Raw genomic sequence first — 27995 nt, 5'->3', positions numbered from 1 at the left:
ACAGTTAATGTAAGGAGAAGTCAATAAAACCCTGATTCTCAAGAACAGTAACAATGGATCATCTCGAACTTGATAATTAATGTGGCCGTAACTTTCCTATGTGCCTTACATAGTAGACCAGTAAACTAGGTGAGATGCTTGTTCTTCGTTATTCGATAGAACCTTTTTTATTTATTAAGAAAAATCGTACTTTTACCGTTAGTTTAACAATTGTGTATATTTAAAACTAATTTCATTTTAATAAAGAAATAATTCCTGGGTACCACATAAGATTTAAAATATTTAACTTATTACAAAACATACAATATCTCAAACTTCAATTTTTTTAAATTATTTGTATTTTATTTATAAGTATTTCGTTCTATAGCTACTAGAGCACCAACGTTCAAAGTTTGTAGAATGTGTCTTAAAGATATATTTAATAAATGTCAAAATATATTCATTTAATATTCGCAAATACACCTATCAAATGATAAGTTATGATTATCAATTCACCATTGCATATATAATTGTTATAAATACGTTTGGCTCCTTATATTCAATTAATATGTAGTAATACCAGTTCTCAATCAAATAATGAAGTTATCCACGCATAAAGCCCCATACCTGAGCTTTACTTTCATCAGTTATCAGAGAAGGTAACATTTGCTTAATTTAGCACTCATTACTACAAGAGAAACTTTCACATTATGTATTCGTTAAATCTCGTTTCAAATTTTGGTTCGCTCGTTATATAGGAATTTAACGTCACACAGCGTGAAGATGGAAAACAAAACTATGAAAATTAAATCAGCCATTTGGTATGGATTTTCCTACAAAGTTCGTTTAAGTTATCGGTTGCCGGGAAAATACAACCGATTGCTGCTCTCCCCATATATCAAAGTGGGAGAGATTGCTGAATAGAAGCACATCTGACTTGTTGGTAGGGAGTGCCAAACAAAGTACTTTTAAGTGATCGTCTGCCGGGAAAGTGCAACAGACTGCTGCTATCCACATATCTCAAAGTAGGTGAGAATAATGAAAGTAACACATCTGACTTGTTGGTAGGGAGTGCCCTACATGGTGCGTTTAAGTGATCGTCTGCCGGGAAAGTACAACAGATTGCTGCTCTCCCCATATCTCAGAGTGGGTGAGGATACTGAAAATAACACATATGACTGGAGTGTCCTACATGGTGCGTTTAAGTGATCGTCTGCCGGGAAAGTACAACAGACTGCTGCTCTCCCCATATCTCACAGTAGGTGAGGATACTGAAAATAACACATGTGACTTGTTGGTAGGGAGTGCCTACATGGTGCGTTTAAGTGATCGTCTGCCGGGAAAGTACAACAGACTGCTGCTCTCCCCATATCTCACAGTAGGTGAGGATACTGAAAATAACACATGTGACTTGTTGGTAGGGAGTGCCAGACATGGTGCGTTTTAAGTGATCGTCTGCCGGGAAAGTACAACAGACTGCTGCTCTCCCCATATCTCACAGTAGGTGAGGATACTGAAAATAACACATGTGACTTGTTGGTAGGGAGTGCCAGACAAAGTACTTTTAAGTGATCGTCTGCCGGGAAAGTACAACAGATTGCTGCTCTCCCCATATCTCAGAGTGGGTGAGGATACTGAAAATAACACATGTGACTTGTTGGTAGGGAGTGTCCTACATGGTGCGTTTAAGTGATCGTCTGCCGGGAAAGTACAACAGACTGCTGCTCTCCCCATATCTCAGAGTGGGTGAGGATACTGAAAATAACACATGTGACTTGTTGGTAGGGAGTGTCCTACATGGTGCGTTTAAGTGATCGTCTGCCGGGAAAGTACAACAGACTGCTGCTCTCCCCATATCTCACAGTGGGTGAGGATACTGAAAATAACACATGTGACTTGTTGGTAGGGAGTGCCCTACATGGTGCGTTTAAGTGATCGTCTGCCGGGAAAGTACAACAGACTGCTGCTCTCCCCATATCTCACAGTAGGTGAGGATACTGAAAATAACACATGTGACTTGTTGGTAGGGAGTGCCAGACAAAGTACTTTTAAGTGATCGTCTGCCGGGAAAGTACAACAGACTGCTGCTCTCCCCATATCTCACAGTAGGTGAGGATACTGAAAATAACACATGTGACTTGTTGGTAGGGAGTGCCCTACATGGTGCGTTTAAGTGATCGTCTGCCGGGAAAGTACAACAGATTGCTGCTCTCCCCATATCTCAGAGTGGGTGAGGATACTGAAAATAACACATGTGACTTGTTGGTAGGGAGTGCCCTACATGGTGCGTTTAAGTGATCGTCTGCCGGGAAAGTACAACAGACTGCTACTCTACCCATATCTCACAATGGGTGAGGATACTTAAAATAATACGTCTGACTTGTTGGTAGGGAGTGCCCTACATGGTGCGTTTAAGTGATCGTCTGCCGGGAAAGTACAACAGACTGCTGCTCTACCCATATCTCACAATGGGTGAGGATACTTAAAATAATACGTCTGACTTGTTGGTAGGGAGTGCCCTACATGGTGCGTTTAAGTGATCGTCTGCCGGGAAAGTACAACAGACTGCTGCTCTCCCCATATCTCACAGTGGGTGAGGATGCTGACATTAGCACACCTGACTTGTTGGTAGGGAGTGGCAGACAAAGCACTTTTAAGTGATTGACTGTCGGACAAAGTTCAGCTGACTGCTGATATTTTTATCGTAATGTTAGGAGAGAGTACAGGATGTAAAGACCTCGTCGTTTGATAATCTCATAGGAGCGGAAACTCATCTCATCTTTGTACGGGCTGGAGTATTTTCTATGCCTCATATAACTGTACATATTATTAAGAACTTTATACATTATTCAAAATATTATTGTAATACTATTAAGTGTCATCGCCGCCCTGTGAATTGCGAATGAGTGCATAATAGGATTTTAAAAATTGTAATAATTTAAAGTTAGTGAATATTGGTATGTTTCTAATTGGTTCGAGAGAAGACTATTACGATTTGTAAGTTTATATCCTATAATAATAATGCATATTAATTAAATGCAGTTTCTTACACATTCCCGGTTTATCTTTTACAAACGGTATTGGTTTTGTAATATGGCCGATTTATTGCGAATGCTAAATAATCCACCTAGCAGCTTTCAAAGTTCTAATGAACGGTTTAAAATACAGTCACAAGAAGAAAGCGTTTCAATTGAGCTTAGTGTTGATTTTGGTTTTAAGTTTGTTTGATACATTGACGAAGTTTCTTTGTTAGTTTGTCAACGTCAGTACAAGTTGAGTTTGCATGTGAATGCTCTCATACGAGAGTTTTGTAATCGGAGGTTATGCTACTTCTTATAAAAGCACTTCTAAATGTACCATAAGTTGGAAGAGCCTTTTGCTGGTCGTTCACTGATTGTCTTACTCTTGACTAAAGAAGATAGTAATTTTGGGCATATTATCCACAGACTCTAAAAATATATAGTAAATGAGGGTATAAAACACAAAATAGATCATTTTTACAATACATAGAGATAGTTACATGATTTTACTGTTCTTAAATCTTATGTAAAGTACAAGTGGAAGTATAGTAAAAACAACTTTAACATGGTCATTAAAGGTCATCCTATTCTACTGGACACTTTATAAAACGCCGACTTATGTGTCATGAATCTTCTAATTGTAAGAACCATAAATGATTCTTTTATTTATTCGTATTTTGTAAAGCAATATTTAATAAGGAAAAACTTAGGAATGTTTCATATTAAGTTAATTTAAAAAATCTGGAACTTAGATCAAATGATTTGTTTCAATAGGTTTTAAAGTGATATACAAAGAGTCATGACATTTGAAAATTATTGAACGAGGAATAAAAATGCTGTCGTAAAAATCACTGATGTTTTTACAACAGTTAATTTCTTAAGCCGACTTAAGAATCAATCCCTGAGGGACTCCTTAGGGTACTTTAATTCTTTTTGGCTGAGCTTTTGGTGCCTTCTTACTCTGATCTCAATAACAAGGAGACAAAATCTATCTTTTCGATAAATCACAAATCCCACTAATTTCTTACCAAGGCATATATAAAAGTTACAAAATATATGGGGTATATGATAACGATTAAGACCTGTTCAAAGTTAGTTCTGCACAATTCATTGATCTAATTTCACTGGGTTAAATTGTTCTGTGTTCAGAATTTCATAGTTGTCTAGGAAACATTCAAATCTTACTAAGAATGAGAACACTTTTTCCGAGAACGTAAAATATTAAAATCGGACGTTATAAAGTTCATCCGTAAAACTGACACCCTCCGCGCTAATCAGTTGTAGGTGAGTTTGAGGTTAAGTGTACGTGAGTCAAGCTGACTAGTCCATCGGAAGAGCGATTGATCAACAATTTTAAGTGAGTTCGAGGTTACGTGTACGTGATTCAGGCTAACTAATCCATCGGAAGAGCGAGTGATCAACAATATTAAGTGAGTTCGAGGTTACGTGTACGTGAGTCAAGCTGACTAGTCCATCGGAAGAGCGATTGATCAACAATTTTAAGTGAGTTCGAGGTTATGTGTACGTGAGTCAGGCTAACTAATCCATCGGAAGAGCGATTGATCAACAATATTAGGTGAGTTCGAGGTTACGTGTACGTGAGTCAGGCTAACTAATCCATCGGAAAGAGCGAGTGATCAACAATATTATGTGAGTTCGAGGTTACGTGTACGTGATTCAAGCTGACTAGTCCATCGGAAGAGCGATTGATCAACAATTTTAAGTGAGTTCGAGGTTACGTGTACGTGAGTCAAGCTGACTAATCCATCGGAAGAGCGATTGATCAACAATATTAAGTGAGTTCGAGGTTATGTGTACGTGAGTCAGGCTAACTAATCCATCGGAAGAGCGATTGATCAACAATATTAGGTGAGTTCGAGGTTACGTGTACGTGAGTCAGGCTAACTAATCCATCGAAAGAGCGATTGATCAACAATATTAGGTGAGTTCGAGGTTACGTGTACGTGAGTCAAGCTGACTAATCCATCGGAAGAGCGATTGATCAACAATATTAAGTGAGTTCGAGGTTATGTGTACGTGAGTCAGGCTAACTAATCCATCGGAAGAGCGATTGATCAACAATATTAGGTGAGTTCGAGGTTACGTGTACATGAGTCAGGCTAACTAATCCATCGAAAGAGCGATTGATCAACAATATTAGGTGAGTTCGAGGTTACGTGTACGTGAGTCAGGCTAACTAATCCATCGGAAGAGCGAGTGATCAACAATATTATGTGAGTTCGAGGTTACGTGTACGTGATTCAAGCTGACTAATCCATCGGAAGAGCGATTGATCAACAATATATTAGGTGAGTTCGAGGTTACGTGTACGTGAGTCAGGCTAACTAATCCATCGGAAGAGCGAGTGATCAACAATATTATGTGAGTTCGAGGTTACGTGTACGTGATTCAAGCTGACTAGTCCATCGGAAGAGCGATTGATCAACAATTTTAAGTGAGTTCGAGGTTACGTGTACGTGAGTCAAGCTGACTAATCCATCGGAAGAGCGATTGATCAACAATATTAAGTGAGTTCGAGGTTATGTGTACGTGAGTCAGGCTAACTAATCCATCGGAAGAGCGATTGATCAACAATATTAGGTGAGTTCGAGGTTACGTGTACGTGTCATGGAGTCAGGCTAACTAATCCATCGAAAGAGCGATTGATCAACAATATTAGGTGAGTTCGAGGTTACGTGTACGTGAGTCAAGCTGACTAATCCATCGGAAGAGCGATTGATCAACAATATTAAGTGAGTTCGAGGTTATGTGTACGTGAGTCAGGCTAACTAATCCATCGGAAGAGCGATTGATCAACAATATTAGGTGAGTTCGAGGTTACGTGAGTCAGGCTAACTAATCCATCGAAAGAGCGATTGATCAACAATATTAGGTGAGTTCGAGGTTACGTGTACGTGAGTCAGGCTAACTAATCCATCGGAAAGAGCGATTGATCAACAATATTAAGTGAGTTCGAGGTTACGTGTACGTGAGTCAAGCTAACTAGTCCATCGGAAGAGCGATTGATCAACAATATTAGGTGAGTTCGAGGTTACGTGTACGTGAGTCAAGCTGACTAGTCCATCGGAAGAGCGATTGATCAACTATTTTAAGTGAGTTCGAGGTTACGTGTACGTGAGTCAAGCTGACTAGTCCGTCGAAAGAGCGATTGATCAACAATATTAAGTGAGTTCGAGGTTACGTGTACGTGAGTCAGGCTAACTAATCCATCGAAAGAGCGATTGATCAACAATATTAGGTGAGTTCGAAGTTACAAAAATACAATGTATTTACTTTTAGCTATTTAAGAGTATCGAGTTGTTTCTTATGAGTAGAAAACATTTCAAATATGACAAGATACGTCTTTTTGTAACGGAATGAAATGCACATGTTGTGACAAGAAGAGTAAGCGGAAATGCCCCTTGTGGCACTGAGACGGTGTTTTTTATTTTTTACAGTAATAGTGCTTTTGACATTTTTATAATTGGTAATAGCATTAATTCTATTTTTATTAATGGTATTGTATAGTATATCATATTTTACATGCGTGTGTATACTTGAACCATCATACCTGAACATATATTTATATACAAAAATTAAATACAAAATTAATATCATTATGTTTTTCAAACTTTGAATATATTAAAACAACATTAAATATGTTATTTAAAGAGCATGAATTTAAATTTTATTTTATTGATTGCAGTTGCTTTTAAAAGCCCTTCTAAAACATTTTTGTGAACTGCGTTGTGTAAGGTTACAGTTTTTAATATGGCTTAACAACGTTTCATTCATTACAATTTTCTTGTTTAGATGTAGAACACATTTTCTAATTTGATAACCTTGTTCATGGAACTTAAATTTCTAGCAAAATCTACCGGCGTCAATTAAATGAACCATTTATACATTTTATCATTAAAAATGTAACTACTACTGAAAATAAAATCAATAATTAAAAATATTGTATACAAATTCAGTATACACTTTAGAATAATAAAAGGTACATATATGGATGCAACAAAATATTGTACATACTAGTTATAATGAATAACTTAATACTATCTATTGTGATATATGACCTTCTTATCACCGTGTCTATTATCAATGTATGAACTTAAGGTAGCCTGTCTACCTCCTTACCTGTGTCGGTTATGTCTTAGCTATTCTAGGCAGTGTGGTGGGTGTTAGCTGTCAAGTCCATAAGACGAAAAAAATATCCTTCTCCTTCTATTGTAATATATGACCTTACATCGTGTTTATTATCGATGTGTGGACCTAAACTCTCTACCTCGTTACCTGTGTCGTTTACATCTGAGCTACCCTAGGCAGTGTGATGGGTGTTACTGTCAAGTCTCTAGGACCAGAGATCCACTTCTCCTTCTATTGTAATATATCACCTTACTATCACCGTGTTATTATCAATGTGTGGACTTGCTGCTTAATATGTATAACCGCTTCCTGCTGGAATACGTGTTCCCTCCTCGTTGGAAGATCCAGCGCCTGGTGTTGGTCAGCAAGGGAAAAGGAGACCCCAAAAGCCCGTCCGCATACAGACTCCTCTGCATGCTGGACACAGCGGGGAAACTCCTCGAGCGTTTGCTCAAACCTCGGCTGATCCAGGGTGTTGAAGCGGCGGGAGGACTATCTGACCGCCAGTTCGGTTTCCGCGCGGGTCGTTCTACGATTGGTGCTGTCGGCGAGGTTGTCAGAGCCTTCGAGTCAGTACAGCAGGGAATCGGTACCGCAAACTGGTAATGCTGGTAACACTGGACGTAAGGAACGCCTTTAACTCGGTCAGTTGGGCTGACTGCTCGGTGCCCTACAATCCACGTTTTTGATTCCACCGTGAGAATGGATTCCCGTATAACATTCTGGGACCAGATCACCTGTGCGGCCGAGAAAGCTGAAAGGATTGTGGGCAATCTGAGTAGGCTCATGACCAACATCGGTGGACCCGCGGAGGGTAAGCGCCGAGTCCTCATGTCCGTGACGAACTCGGTTATCCTCTACGGTTGCGAGATCTGGGCGGATGCCTTGCGGCAGAAACGCCAAAGGAGGAAGGTCGTGGCGGTGCAGAGGAGAGGAGCTCTCCGGATTTCATCTGCCTATCGTACCGTTTCGTTGCCGGCCGTCCTTGTGATTGCGGGGGTAATTCCCATCGATCTTCTTGCTCTTGAGCGGAAGCGTGTCTACGATGGGAATGACACTGTCAGCCGTGCAGCTGCCCGTTCGCACACAATGGATGAGTGGCAAACTCGATGGGAGACGGAGAGTCGAGGACGTTGGTCTTTTAGGCTCATAGGTGATCTGAGGGGATGGACCGAAAGAGAGCATGGAGAGGTAGACTTCTATCTTACCCAGCTTCTCACTGGGCACGGTTGTTTCGGTTTCTACCTTAACAGAATGGGGAAGATCCCGAGTCCGGAATGCCAGTACGGGGATTCGGATTCGGACGATGCCCTGAACACCTTCTTCAAATGTAGAAGGTGGGAAACGGAGAGAAGGGAGCTGGAGGCAGCTATCGGGCGTGTTTCGCCGGAGACCCTTATAGAAGAGATGTTGTCCAGTCCCGAATCGTAGAGCGCTGTCGCTGCGTTCTGCAAGAGGGTGCTAAGGCAAAAAAGAAGAGAGCAGCTATAAAGCACCAGAATAGCTCATGTCAGTGGATTTTAGAATGAAGTAATGCCCATTGTGCGAACGATGGCACCCTTTTGAAGTAGTTGCAGAGATGCGTTCCCGAGAGGGTTTCTAATGCCTGGACCGGTAGGTTTTTAGTGGGTAAGAGTCCCACACACTAGGGCGAACATCTGTCCCTGACGGTGCATAATGCAAATTCCTATCGTAAAAAACCCCCTAGGCAGTGTGGTGGTTTTTACCGTCAAGTCTCTAGGACCAGAGATCCCCTTCTCCTTCTTTTGTAATATATCAGTCTCTCCACATCTAGTATCTCTACATTCTGTCAGGTTACTCGAGGAGATTAAAAAAAATACAACCTCCTTTTACTTCCGGTGAAAGGTATCGCTAGAACCAAGTTTTTTGTTATTAGTTTTGTAATAATAAAGTTGTTTTATTTTTTAGTGTATTATGCTATGTTTTTGTACGAGAATTCTTAGTTATAAAAGTAAATGTGTTGCTGATTTGTATGTAGGTAATAATAGTAATGTAATTAGTTTTCTTAATAATTTTTTCCGAATTGCCACATTATTGGCAATTTATAAAAAATCATGTTCTGATCAAACAAAAATTGATTTGTTTCAATTTAAATTCCGGAAAAATCCCTTAAAATATTGGATAGGCCTATCGAAGTACGTTGTACCTATGGTGCTGATTGTGGAATGATCGTTGATATATGATTAAACTTTGTTTTACCTAAAATTCTGTCTACAGTTTGATTGCTCTAAGTTATACCCGTCTTAATAACATCTTTAATCGCAATACCCAGTAGATTAGTCGCAATAACTAGGTCAATTTAATAAAACTGAAATATTTGGAATATCTACATTTAAAGCTGCTGTTCCATCGTATCCTTCTCTATTTTCATCAACCATTCCTTGTCTGCATTCATATCACGTCTACATCTCTCGCATTTATTTTTTAGACGATTTTACAAAAGAAAAGTAGACCGAAAGTTAGGCTGCATTAGTTACTGTATGTGAATAAACGAGATAGTCATGTTAAAAACGAGGTGCATACGTGTTTGATAAACTCTTCACTGAGTTTAACGAAGTGAACCATGTCTGTTAAAATACGGGTGGCCTCTTCTAACTCTAGCACATCCACTAGGCTAAAACTAAATCTTGAACTGTATCAATAGTTTAAGACATGACTATTTATTTCCAAGCGTCAAGGCTTGGTGAACCTCATTGTAAATAGGTCTGTAATTTGAAGCTTGTTATTATATGAGGCTGGTTAGCTAGTTTAACCATGTTTTTCATAGAAAGGGCGGTTTCTGAATAAGAGAGTTGTAATCAGTGAAATTCTTTGTCATGACTAACGCGGTAATGGATAAACCTCTTTGAAATCCATTCAAAAGCATAATTAGGAAAACCATTCTTGAAGACGCTTTGCGCTTGTTTGAGCCAGTTTATTAATCATGACCATTAGCAGCGTTCTGGCATTACCGTGAGCCATTCTCTAAATCTGGTTTTAATGGTTCATTAAAATATTATTTTCTCGTTAAGCTGGTTATAGTACAACGTAACGATTTAGTTAGCCATTTACGCTTCTACCTTGCTGAGTCTCGGAGGTAAATAGGTACATATAGTATGGTTGACTATCCCGTTTAAGTTCTTAAAGTAATTCGTAAAAAATATAAAACTTTAGAATTTTTTGTGACATTACTTAAATATTTAAAATTATTTTGGAATTGTTATTCAAATATATAATATGTTTAGTTTTAATCAGCATTTAATAAAATGTTGTTTTTTCTAAATTACAGTACTATTAATTGTATATAAAATGTATAATTGTATAAATTTATTATATTTTTGAAATTTACAGAGACGTACTTTGTTTGGAAATATAATTGAGTGTACTCGTATTTTCCACCATTGAACGTTACAAAAATCGAAAAATGTTACAAATAACTTGTAACTTATATCGATGTCCTCCATAACCATATTATTCTTCCAATCAATCTCACGATAATCATCGTCATTAACAAACTCAAATCAAGAATAAAACACGACGTTTCCAGGATTGATACATATCCTTTTATTAAGGTGTTAAAATCTTAATAGAAGGGGATGTACATACAAAAAGTGTTTGTGAATGAAAAAGAATGGGTTCCAATCCTCGCATCATTGAGTTCTATCCTTGTAACATTTACTGTCCTAATTATATTTATCCTTTAGTACAGTTTTTAGATGCTACTGTAATTTAATAAAATAAGTTCCAAGCTGATAATTTATAAACATAATCAATGCGCCATAATTCTAATTCGATACATTTTGATGTGTTACTTGTTTATGTATTTAGACACATTTTTGTGTGTGTAGATTTTACCATATATCTGTAACCTTTAAATGTAATGAAGGCGAAATTTTATTGATAATATTTTTGTTTAATAAGCTGTATTTATTGTTTATGAAACATGAATGTTTGGTTAAATTAATTTTTGCATGTATCTTTTTGGAAAAAACAATGCTTTTGTTTCTGTCAAATCTGCATACTAGATTTAAAAACAACTAGATTTCAAAAGATGATTTTTTAATTTTATAAAAATTTGTTCTATATCTGTTTCTGCTATGAAAGGTCTGTGTGATAACCTTGATAAGATATCCTAAAATCCTAAAAACTTGGTTCATGGGTTTCCCTTGGACAGAGGAAGAACGCCATTGTTTTAGCGTTAAAAGACCAAAGTTAAGTCCGTTTAGCTGTCAATTAGATAACCTTGATAGAAATGTCCTTAAATACTTGTAACTTCGTTCATGGATTTCCCTTGGGCCGAGAAAGAACGCTATTGTCTTGGAGTTAAAAGATCAAAGGACAGTCTAAACAGACAGGCTAAACAGCTGTCTGTGTGATAAACTTGTTAGAAAGAACTTTGGTACTGGGAAAATTGGTTTATGGGATTCTATGGTCTATTGAAGAACGATGTGTTGGGTAAAGATAATTGCCAAAGGAGTTCGTCGCTCGTGAAAGGAAGGTCCTAGATACTCAGAACTTGTGACCTACTGTATTTTGTACGGCATTCTGTCCATGTGTCTGTGAATCTTTGCGATAACTCTTTCATAACGAAGACAGTTCGTCGCTCCTGACAGGAAGGTCCAAGATACTAAAACCCTGTGAACTACTATATGTTGTACGGGATTCTGTCCGTATGTATGTGTATCTTTGCGATTGCTGTTGATAACGAGGGCAGTTCGTCGCTCGTGACAGGAAGGTCCAAGATACTAAAACCCTGTGAACTACTATATGTTGTACGGGATTCTGTCCGTATGTATGTGTATCTTTGCGATAGCTGTTGATAACGAGGGCAGTTCGTCGCTCGTGACAGGAAGGTCCAAGATACTAAAACCCTGTGAACTACTATATGTTGTACGGGATTCTGTCCGATGTATGTGTATCTTTGCGATAGCTGTTGATAACGAGGGCAGTTCGTCGCTCGTGACAGGAAGGTCCAAGATACTAAAACCCTGTGAACTACTATATGTTGTACGGGATTCTGTCCGATGTATGTGTATCTTTGCGATAGCTGTTGATAACGAGGGCAGTTCGTCGCTCGTGACAGGAAGGTCCAAGATACTAAAACCCTGTGAACTACTATATGTTGTACGGGATTCTGTCCGATGTATGTGTATCTTTGCGATTGCTGTTGATAACGAGGGCAGTTCGTCGCTCGTGACAGGAAGGTCCAAGATACTAAAACCCTGTGAACTACTATATGTTGTACGGGATTCTGTCCGTATGTCTGTGCATCTTTGAGATAGCTGTTGATAACGAGGGCAGTTCGTCGCTCGTGACAGGAGGGTCCTAGATACTCAAAACTTGTGAACTACTGTATGTTGTACGGCATTCTGCCCATGTGTCTGTGAATCTTTGCGATAACTCTTTCATAACGAAAACAGTTCGTCGCTCGTGACAGGAAGGTCCTAGATACTCAAAACTTGTGAACTACTGTATGTTGTACGGCATTCTGCCCATGTGTCTGTGAATCTTTGCGATAACTCTTTCATAACGAAAACAGTTCGTCGCTCGTGACAGGAGGGTCCTAGATACTCAAAACTTGTGAACTACTATATGTTGTACGGCATTCTGTCCATTTGTCTGTGAATCTTTGCGATAACTGTTTCATAACGAAGACAGTTCGTCGACCGTGACAGGAAGGTCCTAGATACTCAAATCTTGTAAACTACTGTATTTTGTACGGCACTCTGTTCGTATGTTTGCGCTTCTTTGCGATAACTCTTGATAACGAGGAATGCAACATCTTACACAGAATCAACACATATTGTACAAAATAATATACATTCAATAACGTTATATGACGCATGTTTACACTGTTTCAAGATCACTATTGAAAAAAACATGTGGCAAACTAAATCCGTATCTATTCTGCTATTGGAAACGTGTCTCATTGTTGTAACATTAATGACATGTATGTTTACACTGTTTCAGGATCACTACTGAAGAAAACATATGGCAAACTAAATCCGTATCTATTCTGCTATTGGAAACGTGTCTCATTGTTGTAACATTAATGACATGTATGTTTACACTGTTTCAGGATCACTACTGAAGAAAACATATGGCAAACTAAATCCGTATCTATTCTGCTATTGGAAACGTGTCTCATTGTTGTAACATTAATGACATGTATGTTTACACTGTTTCAGGATCACTACTGAAGAAAACATATGGCAAACTAAATCCGTATCTATTCTGCTATTGGAAACGTGTCTCATTGTTGTAACATTAATGACATGTATGTTTACACTGTTTCAGGATCACTACTGAAGAAAACATATGGCAAACTAAATCCGTATCTATTCTGCTATTGGAAACGTGTCTCATTGTTGTAACATTAATGACATGTATGTTTACACTGTTTCAGGATCACTACTGAAGAAAACATATGGCAAACTAAATCCGTATCTATTCTGCTATTGGAAACGTGTCTCATTGTTGTAACATTAATGACATGTATGTTTACACTGTTTCAGGATCACTACTGAAGAAAACATATGGCAAACTAAATCCGTATCTATTCTGCTATTGGAAACGTGTCTCATTGTTGTAACATTAATGACATGTATGTTTACACTGTTTCAGGATCACTACTGAAGAAAACATATGGCAAACTAAATCCGTATCTATTCTGCTATTGGAAACGTGTCTCATTGTTGTAACATTAATGACATGTATGTTTACACTGTTTCAGGATCACTACTGAAGAAAACATATGGCAAACTAAATCCGTATCTATTCTGCTATTGGAAACGTGTCTCATTGTTGTAACATTAATGACATGTATGTTTACACTGTTTCAGGATCACTACTGAAGAAAACATATGGCAAACTAAATCCGTATCTATTCTGCTATTGGAAACGTGTCTCATTGTTGTAACATTAATGACATGTATGTTTACACTGTTTCAGGATCACTACTGAAGAAAACATATGGCAAACTAAATCCGTATCTATTCTGCTATTGGAAACGTGTCTCATTGTTGTAACATTAATGACATGTATGTTTACACTGTTTCAGGATCACTACTGAAGAAAACATATGGCAAACTAAATCCGTATCTATTCTGCTATTGGAAACGTGTCTCATTGTTGTAACATTAATGACATGTATGTTTACACTGTTTCAGGATCACTACTGAAGAAAACATATGGCAAACTAAATCCGTATCTATTCTGCTATTGGAAACGTGTCTCATTGTTGTAACATTAATGACATGTATGTTTACACTGTTTCAGGATCACTACTGAAGAAAACATATGGCAAACTAAATCCGTATCTATTCTGCTATTGGAAACGTGTCTCATTGTTGTAACATTAATGACATGTATGTTTACACTGTTTCAGGATCACTACTGAAGAAAACATATGGCAAACTAAATCCGTATCTATTCTGCTATTGGAAACGTGTCTCATTGTTGTAACATTAATGACATGTATGTTTACACTGTTTCAGGATCACTACTGAAGAAAACATATGGCAAACTAAATCCGTATCTATTCTGCTATTGGAAACGTGTCTCATTGTTGTAACATTAATGACATGTATGTTTACACTGTTTCAGGATCACTACTGAAGAAAACATATGGCAAACTAAATCCGTATCTATTCTGCTATTGGAAACGTGTCTCATTGTTGTAACATTAATGACATGTATGTTTACACTGTTTCAGGATCACTACTGAAGAAAACATATGGCAAACTAAATCCGTATCTATTCTGCTATTGGAAACGTGTCTCATTGTTGTAACATTAATGACATGTATGTTTACACTGTTTCAGGATCACTACTGAAGAAAACATATGGCAAACTAAATCCGTATCTATTCTGCTATTGGAAACGTGTCTCATTGTTGTAACATTAATGACATGTATGTTTACACTGTTTCAGGATCACTACTGAAGAAAACATATGGCAAACTAAATCCGTATCTATTCTGCTATTGGAAACGTGTCTCATTGTTGTAACATTAATGACATGTATGTTTACACTGTTTCAGGATCACTACTGAAGAAAACATATGGCAAACTAAATCCGTATCTATTCTGCTATTGGAAACGTGTCTCATTGTTGTAACATTAATGACATGTATGTTTACACTGTTTCAGGATCACTACTGAAGAAAACATATGGCAAACTAAATCCGTATCTATTCTGCTATTGGAAACGTGTCTCATTGTTGTAACATTAATGACATGTATGTTTACACTGTTTCAGGATCACTACTGAAGAAAACATATGGCAAACTAAATCCGTATCTATTCTGCTATTGGAAACGTGTCTCATTGTTGTAACATTAATGACATGTATGTTTACACTGTTTCAGGATCACTACTGAAGAAAACATATGGCAAACTAAATCCGTATCTATTCTGCTATTGGAAACGTGTCTCATTGTTGTAACATTAATGACATGTATGTTTACACTGTTTCAGGATCACTACTGAAGAAAACATATGGCAAACTAAATCCGTATCTATTCTGCTATTGGAAACGTGTCTCATTGTTGTAACATTAATGACATGTATGTTTACACTGTTTCAGGATCACTACTGAAGAAAACATATGGCAAACTAAATCCGTATCTATTCTGCTATTGGAAACGTGTCTCATTGTTGTAACATTAATGACATGTATGTTTACACTGTTTCAGGATCACTACTGAAGAAAACATATGGCAAACTAAATCCGTATCTATTCTGCTATTGGAAACGTGTCTCATTGTTGTAACATTAATGACATGTATGTTTACACTGTTTCAGGATCACTACTGAAGAAAACATATGGCAAACTAAATCCGTATCTATTCTGCTATTGGAAACGTGTCTCATTGTTGTAACATTAATGACATGTATGTTTACACTGTTTCAGGATCACTATTGAAGAAAACATATGGCAAACTAAATCCGTATCTATTCTGCTATTGGAAACGTGCCATGTCACATCATTAATGACATGTATGTTTACACTGTTTCAGGATCGCTACTGAAGAAAACATATGGCAAACTAAATCCGTATCTATTCTGCTATTGGAAACGTGTCTCATTGTTGTAACATTAATGACATGTATGTTTACACTGTTTCAGGATCACTACTGAAGAAAACATGTGGCAAACTAAATCCGTATCTATTCTGCTATTGGAAACGTGTCTCATTGTTGTAACATTAATGACATGTATGTTTACACTGTTTCAGGATCACTACTGAAGAAAACATATGGCAAACTAAATCCGTATCTATTCTGCTAATTGGAAACGTGTCTCACTTGTTGAAGCATTAATGACATGTATATTTACACTGTTTCAGGATCGCTACTGAAGAAAAACATATGGCAACCTAAATCTGTAGCTATACTGTTAATGGCATCGTGTCTCATTGTTAATCATTAATGGCATGTATGTTTACACTGTTTCAGGATCACTACTGATTAAAACATGTGGCAACCTAAATCTGTAGCTATACTGTTAATGGCAGCGTGTCTCACTGTTGAAGCATTAATGACATGTATATTTACACTGTTTCAGGATCGCTACTGAAGAAATCATGTGGCAAACCAAATCTGTAGCTATCCTGATAATGGCAGCTTGTCTCATTGTTGAAGCATTTCCTACAGAAAATAAGGTATAACGTAATTAACACTATTATTCGTTTTTATATACCGACCTTGAATTTTAATAGTAGCATGATAGTCACTACACTTATTTAAAAATAGCTACATTATAACTATGTAAGAATTAAAAGTAGAATAAATTATTTTTATTGCTTTTTTGTCTTATTCAGGTATTGAGAGAAGTAATTATTCTTAGCAGGCCTACAATCTAGATAAGTTTTGCATGTAATCGTAAATGAATAACTTGTTTTTTAATTAACTTTTCATTTGTTGTGAATATTTTATTGGTCGAGATTTAAAAATGTATTTTTGTTTGATTTTCCGTTCGTACTTAATGAACTGACCTATATACTTTAAATTGTGCACGAACATTCATTTCTATATGAGCAAAACTTAGTTTGATGATGGTGCATGTCACTCAGTGGGATTGTATTAAGTGTAGGCGGATATTTTTATATCGGCCTTATCATGATAGCAACGACAAATTGCACAATACATAAAGTTTTACTTAAACTCAATGAACTTATAAGATTATATTTGTCCTCCTCCGTAGACTAATGGTTATAGTCTCGGCTCTCTAACCGAGAGATCACGGGTTCAAATCCCGGGGAGGTCCAATCATGTACTTTGTAAAATAAAACCAGTGAACTTCGAAGCCGGCATAGCTGACGCTAAGGCTAAAATGAGATTTAAAAAAAAAGATTATAACATGTGATATTTTAACACATGTAGCCTACTATTCCAACATATACATGCTTTATCGAAACTCCGTGTGTACGAGTATGCTTATTGTTTATCCTAATATAAGACCCTATTTAATCGGCACAAATCTGAATGTATCTTGTTTATATGTCGAAAAACATTTCATTTGTAGACTTTAAAGTTTTCATGAAACTTCATTTCTGCAAGAATGAGTTATACAGGGTGTAGTAAAAAGGTTAGGTTGGCTATGCATTTTCAGATTCTATGTCTCATTCTAAGCTAAAATTGAAGAATAATTTTTTACGCTTCATTTAGCAGCTGTAAGCCATTTAGTTCTTTTAATTGAAACAATTGTATATTCATTGTTTTCTTTACGATTGTTACAAAACTTGGTAAACTGCTCCATTTCAGAAGGTATCATATCAGAAAAAATATTTTTAAATTAGTAGTAATATTATAAAAACTGCCATTTAGTTTTTGTTTTATGAAATATCTAATAAGCGGCTGTTTTTATCAAAATTTTATAAGAGACATAATGTGTTTTGATAACATTTCCTTTTCAAGAATACCTACTTTATAATTTTAAATAAAGCAACGGCTAATTTACGTAACAGCTGTTCAAATACTGTATAATGCGTGAATATTCTGTTTTGTATAACTGCATCGCTGTGTGTGAGGGCAAACATTCATGAAATAACGCCGGGTGTCTTCCAGTTCGGTACTTTTTAATGCGTCAATATTCTGTTTTGTATAACTGCATCGCTGTGTGTGAGGGCAAACATTCATGAAATAACGCCGGGTGTCTTCCAGTTCGGTACTTTTTAATGCGTCAATATTCTGTTTTGTATAACTGCATCGCTGTGTGTGAGGGCAAACATTCATGAAATAACGCCGGGTGTCTTCCAGTTCGGTACTTTTTAATGCGTCAATATTCTGTTTTGTATAACTGCATCGCTGTGTGTGAGGGCAAACATTCATGAAATAACGCCGGGTGTCTTCCAGTTCGGTACTTTCTCTGCCTCTTGTCTCGTACTAGTGAACATTCTGTCCTTTGGTCAAGAACATTTAAACATACAATATTACTTATTTTTATTATAATTTATACATTTCTTATTAATTTATTGTTAATCATGCCTAGATTTGATTTAGAGTCCAGTTGCATGTTTGGTATGGCCCTTTTCTTTAAGTATTATTTAATTATTATTTAATCATATATCACAATATTATAAAATTAATGTAAATTGGTTTTTAACCGTTGAAGGGAAACAAATAAATAAGTAAATAATGACGTTTTTACTAAAATGCAGACACTTGGCAGAGTGAACCGTCCAGTCTTTTTAAAACTGGTATGCACGACTCTCTTAATTTTAATTTTGCAATGATGCGTATCGCTCGTTTTTAAGTTTGAACGCTCTCCAAAATATTTTACTTGCACATGTATCCCACAGCACTAGTCCATAGGTGAGATGTGGATAGATCAAGCCATTATAAGCCATCACCATAAACTAAATAGAGCAGTACTTAGATACCTCAAAATATATGTGTATGAGGCTAATTTGGAGCAAACGTAATGGATTTGAACATTCTATTTCAAATCAAGGTAAATTCCAAAGAATTTCGAGGAGCAGTCCTTCATCTAGTATGGCCTCATACAACACAATGGCCCATATGTTTAGTCTACCGAGCGCAAAAAAAAACTTACAACATTGAATTTTAAAGAATTGTATTAGATTGATGCTGCGAAAATGCTGAATACAACAGTTTAGTGCAACAAAGGCTTTTTGCTCTAAAACTGATTATGTAGTTTCATTTAAAAAAAACCCGTATCATCAACATACTGCACGGTAGTTATGATTTTACGTCAGTGACAAATAGCAGGAAGAGAATAGGACTGATAATGGATCCACGAGGGATTCCATATATAATTTTCATTGATTAGAAGCATGGTAACATTTGGACAACTTGAGATACGTGACATTCAAATGAAATAAGCCACAAGAGAGGCACGTCTCAGATGACATGGGACTCTAACTTGGCAAGCAGTGTGAGATTTTCAACAAAATCGGATGCTTTATTGGATGCTATAATTGAAAACAGGCCGATAATAGTTAATGAGTGTGGGGTCGTCTTTTTTTAATTGGAATTACTTCTGAAATTTGTAGGAGTTAGGGTAAAAATCCTGTACGAAGTGGCATATCAACTAATGCAGTACAATATTTGTAGAGCATTGCTTGTTGACCCACATTGACATTAAACTAGTATCATTGGACATGTTCAATGGAAGCTGCTGAATGGTTCCATCCACCTCTTCCTTAACAACGGGGTGTCAGGACCATTGAGGTTACTGGAATTTGTCTTGGAATGGGGTTTACTTGATGTGGTGATGGACGAGGACCCTGTTCACAGGCTACAGTTGCAAAAATCTTGTTAAATTTATTTCCCACTTCAATCTCATAACCTTCAATTCGATCCACAATTTTAATTAGGACTTTTGATATCTTTAACTTTATCGTTCATAATGCCCAAAATAATTTTTGAAATATTTAAGAAACAATAATAAAATTTAAGATAATATCATATAGTGGAAAAGAGCTTGAATAACTTTAATATAAGTTTGTTTTCATATTTTTGGAAAAATCTCTAAAGTTATTATCTTCTGTGTTTCTGTTATAATTTTTTTTGTGTTTCTGTGCTCTGAGAAAAGCTTAAAATTTTCTCTCCAAATCAGAATTCCTCAAGTGATCTATTTCCTTTACATGTTTTTCTGGACAGCGTTGACAGTTTTGCTATGCCAGTAGAGATTTAAATGAAAATTAAGAACACTTTTGAAAATTTTTAACTGCTATACAGATTGAGAAGAATTTAAAAAGAGCCACTTTTCTATTGAAAGTAAAGCATTGAGGTTGGAAATATGATCTGACCTTGTCTTTCTTACTGTTTTAAAAACTTTTGGTTCTTTTTTTAATTTTACACCACTAATTATAGCTTATTTACCAAAGTGATATAAATTTCTGCATTAATCACAGACACTGCGACATTGGGAAGGTTGGACAACATACTGTCGATAGCCGATTGTGATATTGTTGTTATTCTTGTTGGGATTTGGATTAATCAGTCAAGATCAAAATACCTTAATAAGTCGGCTAGACATTTGATGAATATTGATGGCTGCTCTCCAAAGCGTTTAATGCCTATCAGGATGAAGTCAAGGTCATAATGAGACAGGTTTGTCATCAAAGATTCCAATAAAAATAAGCAACTTCGTTTGTACTGAGACACTTATTAATGCCTATGACGACCAATTTTGAATTTTGGGTTGAATTCCGGCTGCTTAAAAATGTTTTTCGTCCGTTTCTTTAATTAAATTTTATTGTTTATGGAAGTTTTTAAAAAAGTTTCAACACTCCCACCTTTAGCATAATGGCGAAATATGAGTTTGAAAATTTCGAGTTATGAATTTTGCACAGCTCAATGGTTTTATTGCCAAAACCGTTTTCGTTTACAACAAGTAGATCTGTCTTTAGGTCTTCACACATGAGCTGGATTTCTTCAAATTTGATCGTTGTGAATTGGGTGTTTTGGTGGAGCCACCTTAATAAAAATTGATTTGGAAATTTTGCATTTGTTTTGCCAGTTTTATTTTAGTAATATAATCTTGCTTGTCACATTGAAGTGGGATTGCGAAAAAAAACATGAGGAACTTCCATAATAAGAAAGTCGGCCAGCCAATATCTAGATGGTATTTGGAGGTTTGGAATTCCGATGGAGGAGTCGGTGGGTTAGATGGGTAATCATGTCTAGGTCTGGCGGCAGCGAACGTAGCGCTTGAGTCAAATTATTTCCTCCATCGGATCGAAAACGAGTCAACGGCAGACGCACGAGGACTTTAGATGCATCCCACGAAACGTAAGATGCATCCCATACTTCGTGAAATGTGTTTAGGGATGCCAGGAAAATCGAAAAAGTCATCATAGGGATGTCTCTTGCAAAGCTTCTTGATATATGCATTTACAAGAAAAGTTCGCTGGTTGATCGTTGGTGATATGATGGTTCAGCAAATGTCCTTCAAGATGCCCATAGCTGATTTTAACACTATCACATCATTAGTATCGGCGGTTAATATAACATACGACCCGGTAGATAGGGTCCTGCCAGATTATAACCGTTAGCAGGCCGGCTCCTAGTTTTCAGTACCCTAGGAGTTCAGTGGATGGTTGCCCCTAGGCTCTATGGATCCCCACCAGACGAGACCGCGGCTATCGCTTTCTATCTTGATGACAGTATATTTGAGGAACTTTTTATTCTCCTGATCCATCGCTCAAACCGTTCTCGTGGAGTCTTGAGAGAAGCAGTTAGGTTGGGAATTGGATTTTCTATTTATCTTCCTATTTTCCTTTTCTCGACTTGAATTGATGTTTTATGCTTCTTACTCATTTCTGATTTTTACTCCCTCGAACCTATTGCCAAGGGCTGAAACCGGATGCTGATCGATACTGTCCCAGGCTCCGCACCTCGATAGTCCTCAATCTATTGAAAATACTACGAATCGTAGAGCAGTATCCATTCACACATACTGCAGTACTCATAGGACTTGACCTGGGCTCGCAGACTCCGCACCTCAGCAGTTCTCAATCTATTGAAAACACTACGAAACGCAGAGCAGTATCCATTCACATATACTGCAGAACTCATAGGACTCGACCTCGGCTCGCAGACTCCGCACCTCGGCAGTCTTCAATCTATCGACAACACTACGAATCGCAGAGCAGTATCCATTCACATATACTGCAGTACTCATAGGACACGACCTCGGCTCGCATACTCCGCACCTCGGCAGTTGTCAATCTATCGACAACAATACGAATCGCAGAGTAGTATCCATTCACATATACTGCAGTACTCATAGGACACGACCTCGGCTCGCAGACTCCGCACCTCGGCAGTTGTCAATCTATCGACAACACTACGAATCGCAGAGCAGTATCCATTCACATATACTGCAGTACTCATAGGACACGACCTCGGCTCGCATACTCCGCACCTCGGCAGTTGTCAATCTATCGACAACAATACGAATCGCAGAGCAGTATCCATTCACATATACTGCAGTACTCATAGGACACGACCTTCGGCTCGCATACTCCGCACCTCGGCAGTTGTCAATCTATCGACAACAATACGAATCGCAGAGCAGTATCCATTCACATATACTGCAGTACTCATAGGACACGACCTCGGCTCGCATACTCCGCACCTCGGCAGTTGTCAATCTATCGACAACAATACGAATCGCAGAGCAGTATCCATTCACATATACTGCAGTACTCATAGGACACGACCTCGGCTCGCATACTCCGCACCTCGGCAGTTGTCAATCTATCGACAACAATACGAATCGCAGAGCAGTATCCATTCACATATACTGCAGTACTCATAGGACACGACCTCGGCTCGCATACTCCGCACCTCGGCAGTTGTCAATCTATCGACAACAATACGAATCGCAGAGTAGTATCCATTCACATGTCACATTGTGCGGCACAGTAAGTCTCTCAAGTACACGTTTGAGTTGATCTTCCAGCCGAGTCACCTCAATGTTGTTTACAAGTACGAGGTGAGTGGCTCGGGCGGCGCGGACCACACGGCTGGGCGGACAGAGCCATCGAAGGATGGCTAGCGGGAGACAATATCTTGTATTCATTAACTTTATATTTCATATAAATATATAGTTATATACAAAACAGCGTGGGAGGCGTCGCGCTTGCCCTTTGGGAGCATTATATGAAAAGCTCGATTGCATTAATATTGGCAATGGAGTATTATTTTGTATTAATTTACTTCCTAATTTATATATATATATATATATACAACCAATTGAACTTAGACTGTTTCCGTTCTATTCTGCTGAACTGTGCCTGGATACTATTATGAAAGTGAATAATTTTGTATTTTGTAGCAAATAATTTTATTGACAAAAACAAACGCCACACTCTGGGCAAGTCTCCTGCAGTCTTTGTTTACTCCTGAGCATTTTATTCCATATACGTGTCCTCGACGACACCCTAGTTGGATGTCCAGGAGGTTAAGGAGGAGGCTGGCTACGGTCGCTGGCAGTTTCCCTAACCTCTTAGGTTCAGAAGTCCTCTTTGTGCCTTAGGTCTCCAGTTCACGTGTCATAGTGGGGTTCTCAGCCTTGACTTCCCTAGCTCAGCCACTCTGCACCTGTGCCAGTCTACAGTGGAAATGCTGGGTGATACCATTCCGCCTGCCCGGCCATTGATGATGGTGGTTCAGAAGTTCTCTTTGTGCCGTTGGTCTCCAGTTCACGTGTCATAGTGGGGTTCTCAGCCTTGACTTCCCTAGCTCAGCCACTCTGCACCTGTGCCAGTGTACAGTGGAAATGCTGGGTGATACCATTCCGCCTGCCCGGCCATTGATGATGGTGGTTCAGAAGTTCTCTTTGTGCCTTAGGTCTCCAGTTCACGTGTCATAGTGGGGTTCTCAGCCTTGACTTCCCTAGCTCAGCCACTCTGCACCTGTGCCAGTCTACAGTGGAAATGCTGGGTGATACCATTCCGCCTGCCCGGCCATTGATGATGGTGGTTCAGAAGTTCTCTTTGTGCCGTTGGTCTCCAGTTCACGTGTCATAGTGGGGTTCTCAGCCTTGACTTCCCTAGCTCAGCCACTCTGCACCTGTGCCAGTGTACAGTGGAAATGCTGGGTGATACCATTCCGCCTGCCCGGCCATTGATGATGGTGGTTCAGAAGTTCTCTTTGTGCCGTTGGTCTCCAGTTCACGTGTCATAGTGGGGTTCTCAGCCTTGACTTCCCTAGCTCAGCCACTCTGCACCTGTGCCAGTGTACAGTGGAAATGCTGGGTGATACCATTCCGCCTGCCCGGCCATTGATGATGGTGGTTCAGAAGTTCTCTTTGTGCCATTGGTCTCCAGTTCACGTGTCATAGTGGGGTTCTTAGCCTTGACTTCCCTAGCTCAGCCACTCTGTACCTGTGTCAGTGTACAGTGTAACTGCTGGGTGATACCATTCCGCCTGCCCGGCCATTGATGGTGGTAGTTCAGAAGTTCTCTTTGTGCCGTTGGTCTCCAGTTCACGTGTCATATAGGGGTTTCTTAGCCTCCACTTCGCTGGTAAAACAATGCATTCTTCAATTTACTTTGTTTACCTAAGCACTAATAATTACGTATACGTCGTATATCACTTAATAACAGATTACACTGAGTATAGGTTACAAAACTACCGAAGTTCATTTAGATATATTTCAATAAAAAGTATGGAAATTTTGAGAAGAAAAATCTTTGGTTAATATATTGTAGACACGATTAACCTACAATTGAACACATCAAGTTTACATGTACATCCAACTGTAATACATTTTACAGGCATGGAATACATTTTAAAATATATACATTAAAGTATAGAGAAACTGAGTACTACTAATAATGACAATTGAGAATAACAATTTATGATCAAAGACATCCTTTCAAAGGAACTACGGCTTTTTAGAGCCACTCATTTTTGATTTTAATAAACTGTACCCAACGTTTATTTATGTTTCAGGTAAATACAAAAAAAAGTCGAATTTTAGGATTCAATACTAAAACAAAAGATATGACAACCGCAGCACGGTCCATCGGATTTAATATGACACCGCAACAAAAAAATGTAAGTCAGTTACTTTCTGTCAACAAATATCTTCTCCAGTAAACACATGGTCAAGCCTTATTAATGTAATGTTATAAGTTTTAATACGCAAATATCTCCATTTTCATGAATCGAAAACTTTGCTTAACCATTCAATATCTCTGTGGTACTTTAGTTCTTTTAGTAAGTAAATTATTTATTAAACCAGTTATAATATTTGACACACTTCTATCTCTGCAAATTGATTAATATGAGCCAGTATTTAATAATTTGTGGTTTACTTGGATTTTACATCCACAGAGAAAAATCACCAACTTTTGGATTCTATGCTCCCATTATGCTTGGAATTATATTTTTATACCTATATATATATATATATATATATATATATATATATATATAATTATAATTATATATATGTATATAATTTATTGGTTAGCAATTTCAAATATGGCTCAGACTAAATATTTTAAGGGGGCTGGCCCAGTATCGCAATCACTTTTGCATGGTTTTGGAAAACAATTTTGTACTCAGTCAAATATTGCCCAATTTGTTTGAAACTTTCAGGTTAAGTCAAAATAGACTTTTTATACACACTTAAGAAAAAACAAAATTGTAAATATAAAATTTATTATTTTTTTTAATTTTTGTTTTTTTTTGCAAAAAAATCTTTAGTCTAATGGTTTTAACATGATAAGTAATCTACCTTATGAGATAATTTCACAAAATAAAATGTATCTTGTTCCTAGGCAATAGTTTCTTGGCCTGAACTAAAAATATATCAAAAATGTACAAATAAAACAAATTTCTGAATTTTAAAGTAGTTTTGCCAAAAAAAATTGAGTTTTTAGAAGGTAATAGGCTTGAAATATAAGAAATACTTTACTTACCATTTTAATTTTAGTTCAAGCCATTTACACAGCTAAAATTAAGATCTGGTGAAAATTTGGTGAAGATTGCTCCAATACTTTTGGAGTTATGATGTAAATAATAGGAAAAAAACAATGTTTCGGGAAATCGCAAACAAATATATTTTATTGATAAATTTACTAAAATGGTACTCTAAAATCCTCCAGCAGCATAAGAAACACCTTCCTTTTCCTTGTCTTTACTTTCCTTTTCTATTCTAAGCCTTCTCCTTGCTCTCCTTTCTTCCAGAGTTGCCAACATAGTTATTTTATTGGCGTCGCGCACTCGTCGAACGTCAAAAGTCTCCATGCAGCTGTTGAAGTGTTTTCCGGGTTTGATTTTCAAGTGGTCTAGCACTTTTGACTTTGCATTATTCCCTTCATTAAATATCAGGGAAGCTTCATGAGTAGCTATTTCCACAATATCCCTTCCTGCAAATCCTTTTTTAGGACACAGTGACCACAAAATACTGTTGAAACTTTCGTTGGAGTTCTGTGTTTTTCCCATAAGACATCTTTGGAGGAGGTTTGGCATTGTTAGGTCTACAAATATTGGTTTTATCTCCAGCATGATGGCTTTGGGGATAGTGTTTTTATGTTTAAAAGTCCCAAGACTGTTTGAAGCAACTGCTTGTTTGTATGATTGACTGGAAAATAGAATCAAAACAAAGTCTTGTCTGACATACGTTTACATTTTTACCTGTAACTCAGCCAAAAAAAATCGTATGCCCATGATATTTACATCAAATTAATTGTAAATAAACAAGAAAAAATTAAAAAATATAAAAAACATTGCAAAAATAAATTTTTTTTACTGGGCCAGCCCCCTTAAAAGCAGAAAAGTTAGTTGTAAGGTAAGGTTGTTTAATAAGAATTTGATACAAAAATTCTATGTTGATTCAAGATTATGTGCAATATAAATCTTTGTAATTAAAAAATTTTACAATTTTTATATTTTGCCCCCATTTAATTTTGGAAACAATTTAATGTCTAACAATACAAATTTTAATTTAAATCAATCACAAATTTTAATGTGATACTTCGAATATTTATATCTAAAATTTTTATAAAATATTATTGTTTTTAAACCACTTACATATACAATTTATCAGTCTGCACAACAATGACATAAGTAACCTTAATTTGCACTGTTTGTTTAAAACAATATTTCATCAAACGTGAATAAAATGTTTTGTTTTGATATTGTTATACATGTTGGGTTTTTGACAGGGTTGGGATATTGCTGAGAAAACTTGTGTTTGAAATATTTAACCTATGAAATATTTTTGGAGCCAATTCTTTCCTCAAATACTTAATTAATATTATTCAATTATGGAATATTACTCAAAGTATAGTCTGTTTTTCTAAACAATACAATGTTGCAGGCACGGGTATCTGAACTGGAGGCGGATTTGGCATGTGTTATTGGAAACGACATCGTCATCGCCTCAAAATCGTACATGCAAATGGCAGCAACATTTAGTAAAAAGGAGACCGCCGATTTTTTCAATTCGGTCGCTATGAATACGATGGAGAATATTTCTTATCGTATAGAAACCATAAAGAACTTGATCGAAAATAATAGTCGGGCTAAAGCCAAAAAGATAGCGGAGAATATTGCCAACGAAGCAGCGGCCAAAGGATTCCGGATTCTTCAGGAGAAAAAAGGCAAATTGGACTGGAGCGTGATGGAAAGCGGAGTGGTCGGCATTACCAACAACATCAAGGAGTTGATAACACAGGCGTTAACTGAGCAGTAGTCATTTATAGGTGTCCCAAAGAAAACAGTTAACAGTTTCATTTAACTTTAAAAATTTAATTATTCATTACTTGGGATTTATTTCACGACATTTTCGGTATTTGGTTTGCTACGTAATTAAAATTTACAATATTTAATTCAAACATTAAAAATAATGAACACTT

General features: G+C 37.2%; 1 protein-coding gene across 2 annotated transcripts; it reads left to right on the top strand.

Moving 5' to 3' along the window:
* Positions 1-2: 2 nt before the first annotated feature.
* Positions 3-27995, top strand: LOC124353468. Of its 2 annotated transcripts, none has more exons than XM_046803310.1 (4): positions 3-129; positions 16715-16811; positions 25081-25185; positions 27458-27995. In XM_046803310.1, the coding sequence occupies exons 2-4, from the start codon at positions 16734-16736 to the stop codon at positions 27830-27832; spliced, it is 558 nt and encodes a 185-aa protein (XP_046659266.1). In that variant the 5' UTR covers positions 3-129; positions 16715-16733; the 3' UTR covers positions 27833-27995. The 2 variants fall into 2 exon arrangements, with proteins under 2 accessions (XP_046659266.1, XP_046659265.1); XM_046803309.1 differs by lacking the exon at positions 3-129 and adding an exon at positions 448-638.

This window comes from Homalodisca vitripennis, chromosome 2 (assembly GCF_021130785.1).
Source record: "Homalodisca vitripennis isolate AUS2020 chromosome 2, UT_GWSS_2.1, whole genome shotgun sequence".
Classification (NCBI taxonomy): Eukaryota; Metazoa; Arthropoda; class Insecta; order Hemiptera; family Cicadellidae; genus Homalodisca; species Homalodisca vitripennis.
The sequence above is the reverse complement of the archived record's forward strand: the minus strand, read 5'-3'. Positions and strand labels throughout refer to the sequence as shown.

Bases quoted from the DNA above. Each gene is read 5' to 3' on its own strand.
- LOC124353468 (XM_046803309.1), top strand. From the start codon at position 577: ATGAAGTTATCCACGCATAAAGCCCCATACCTGAGCTTTACTTTCATC. The intron at 639-16,714 runs GTAACATTTGCT...ACACTGTTTCAG, and splicing joins TTCATCAGTTATCAGAGAAG to GATCGCTACTGAAGAAATCA. The intron at 25,186-27,457 runs GTAAGTCAGTTA...ACAATGTTGCAG, and splicing joins TGACACCGCAACAAAAAAAT to GCACGGGTATCTGAACTGGA.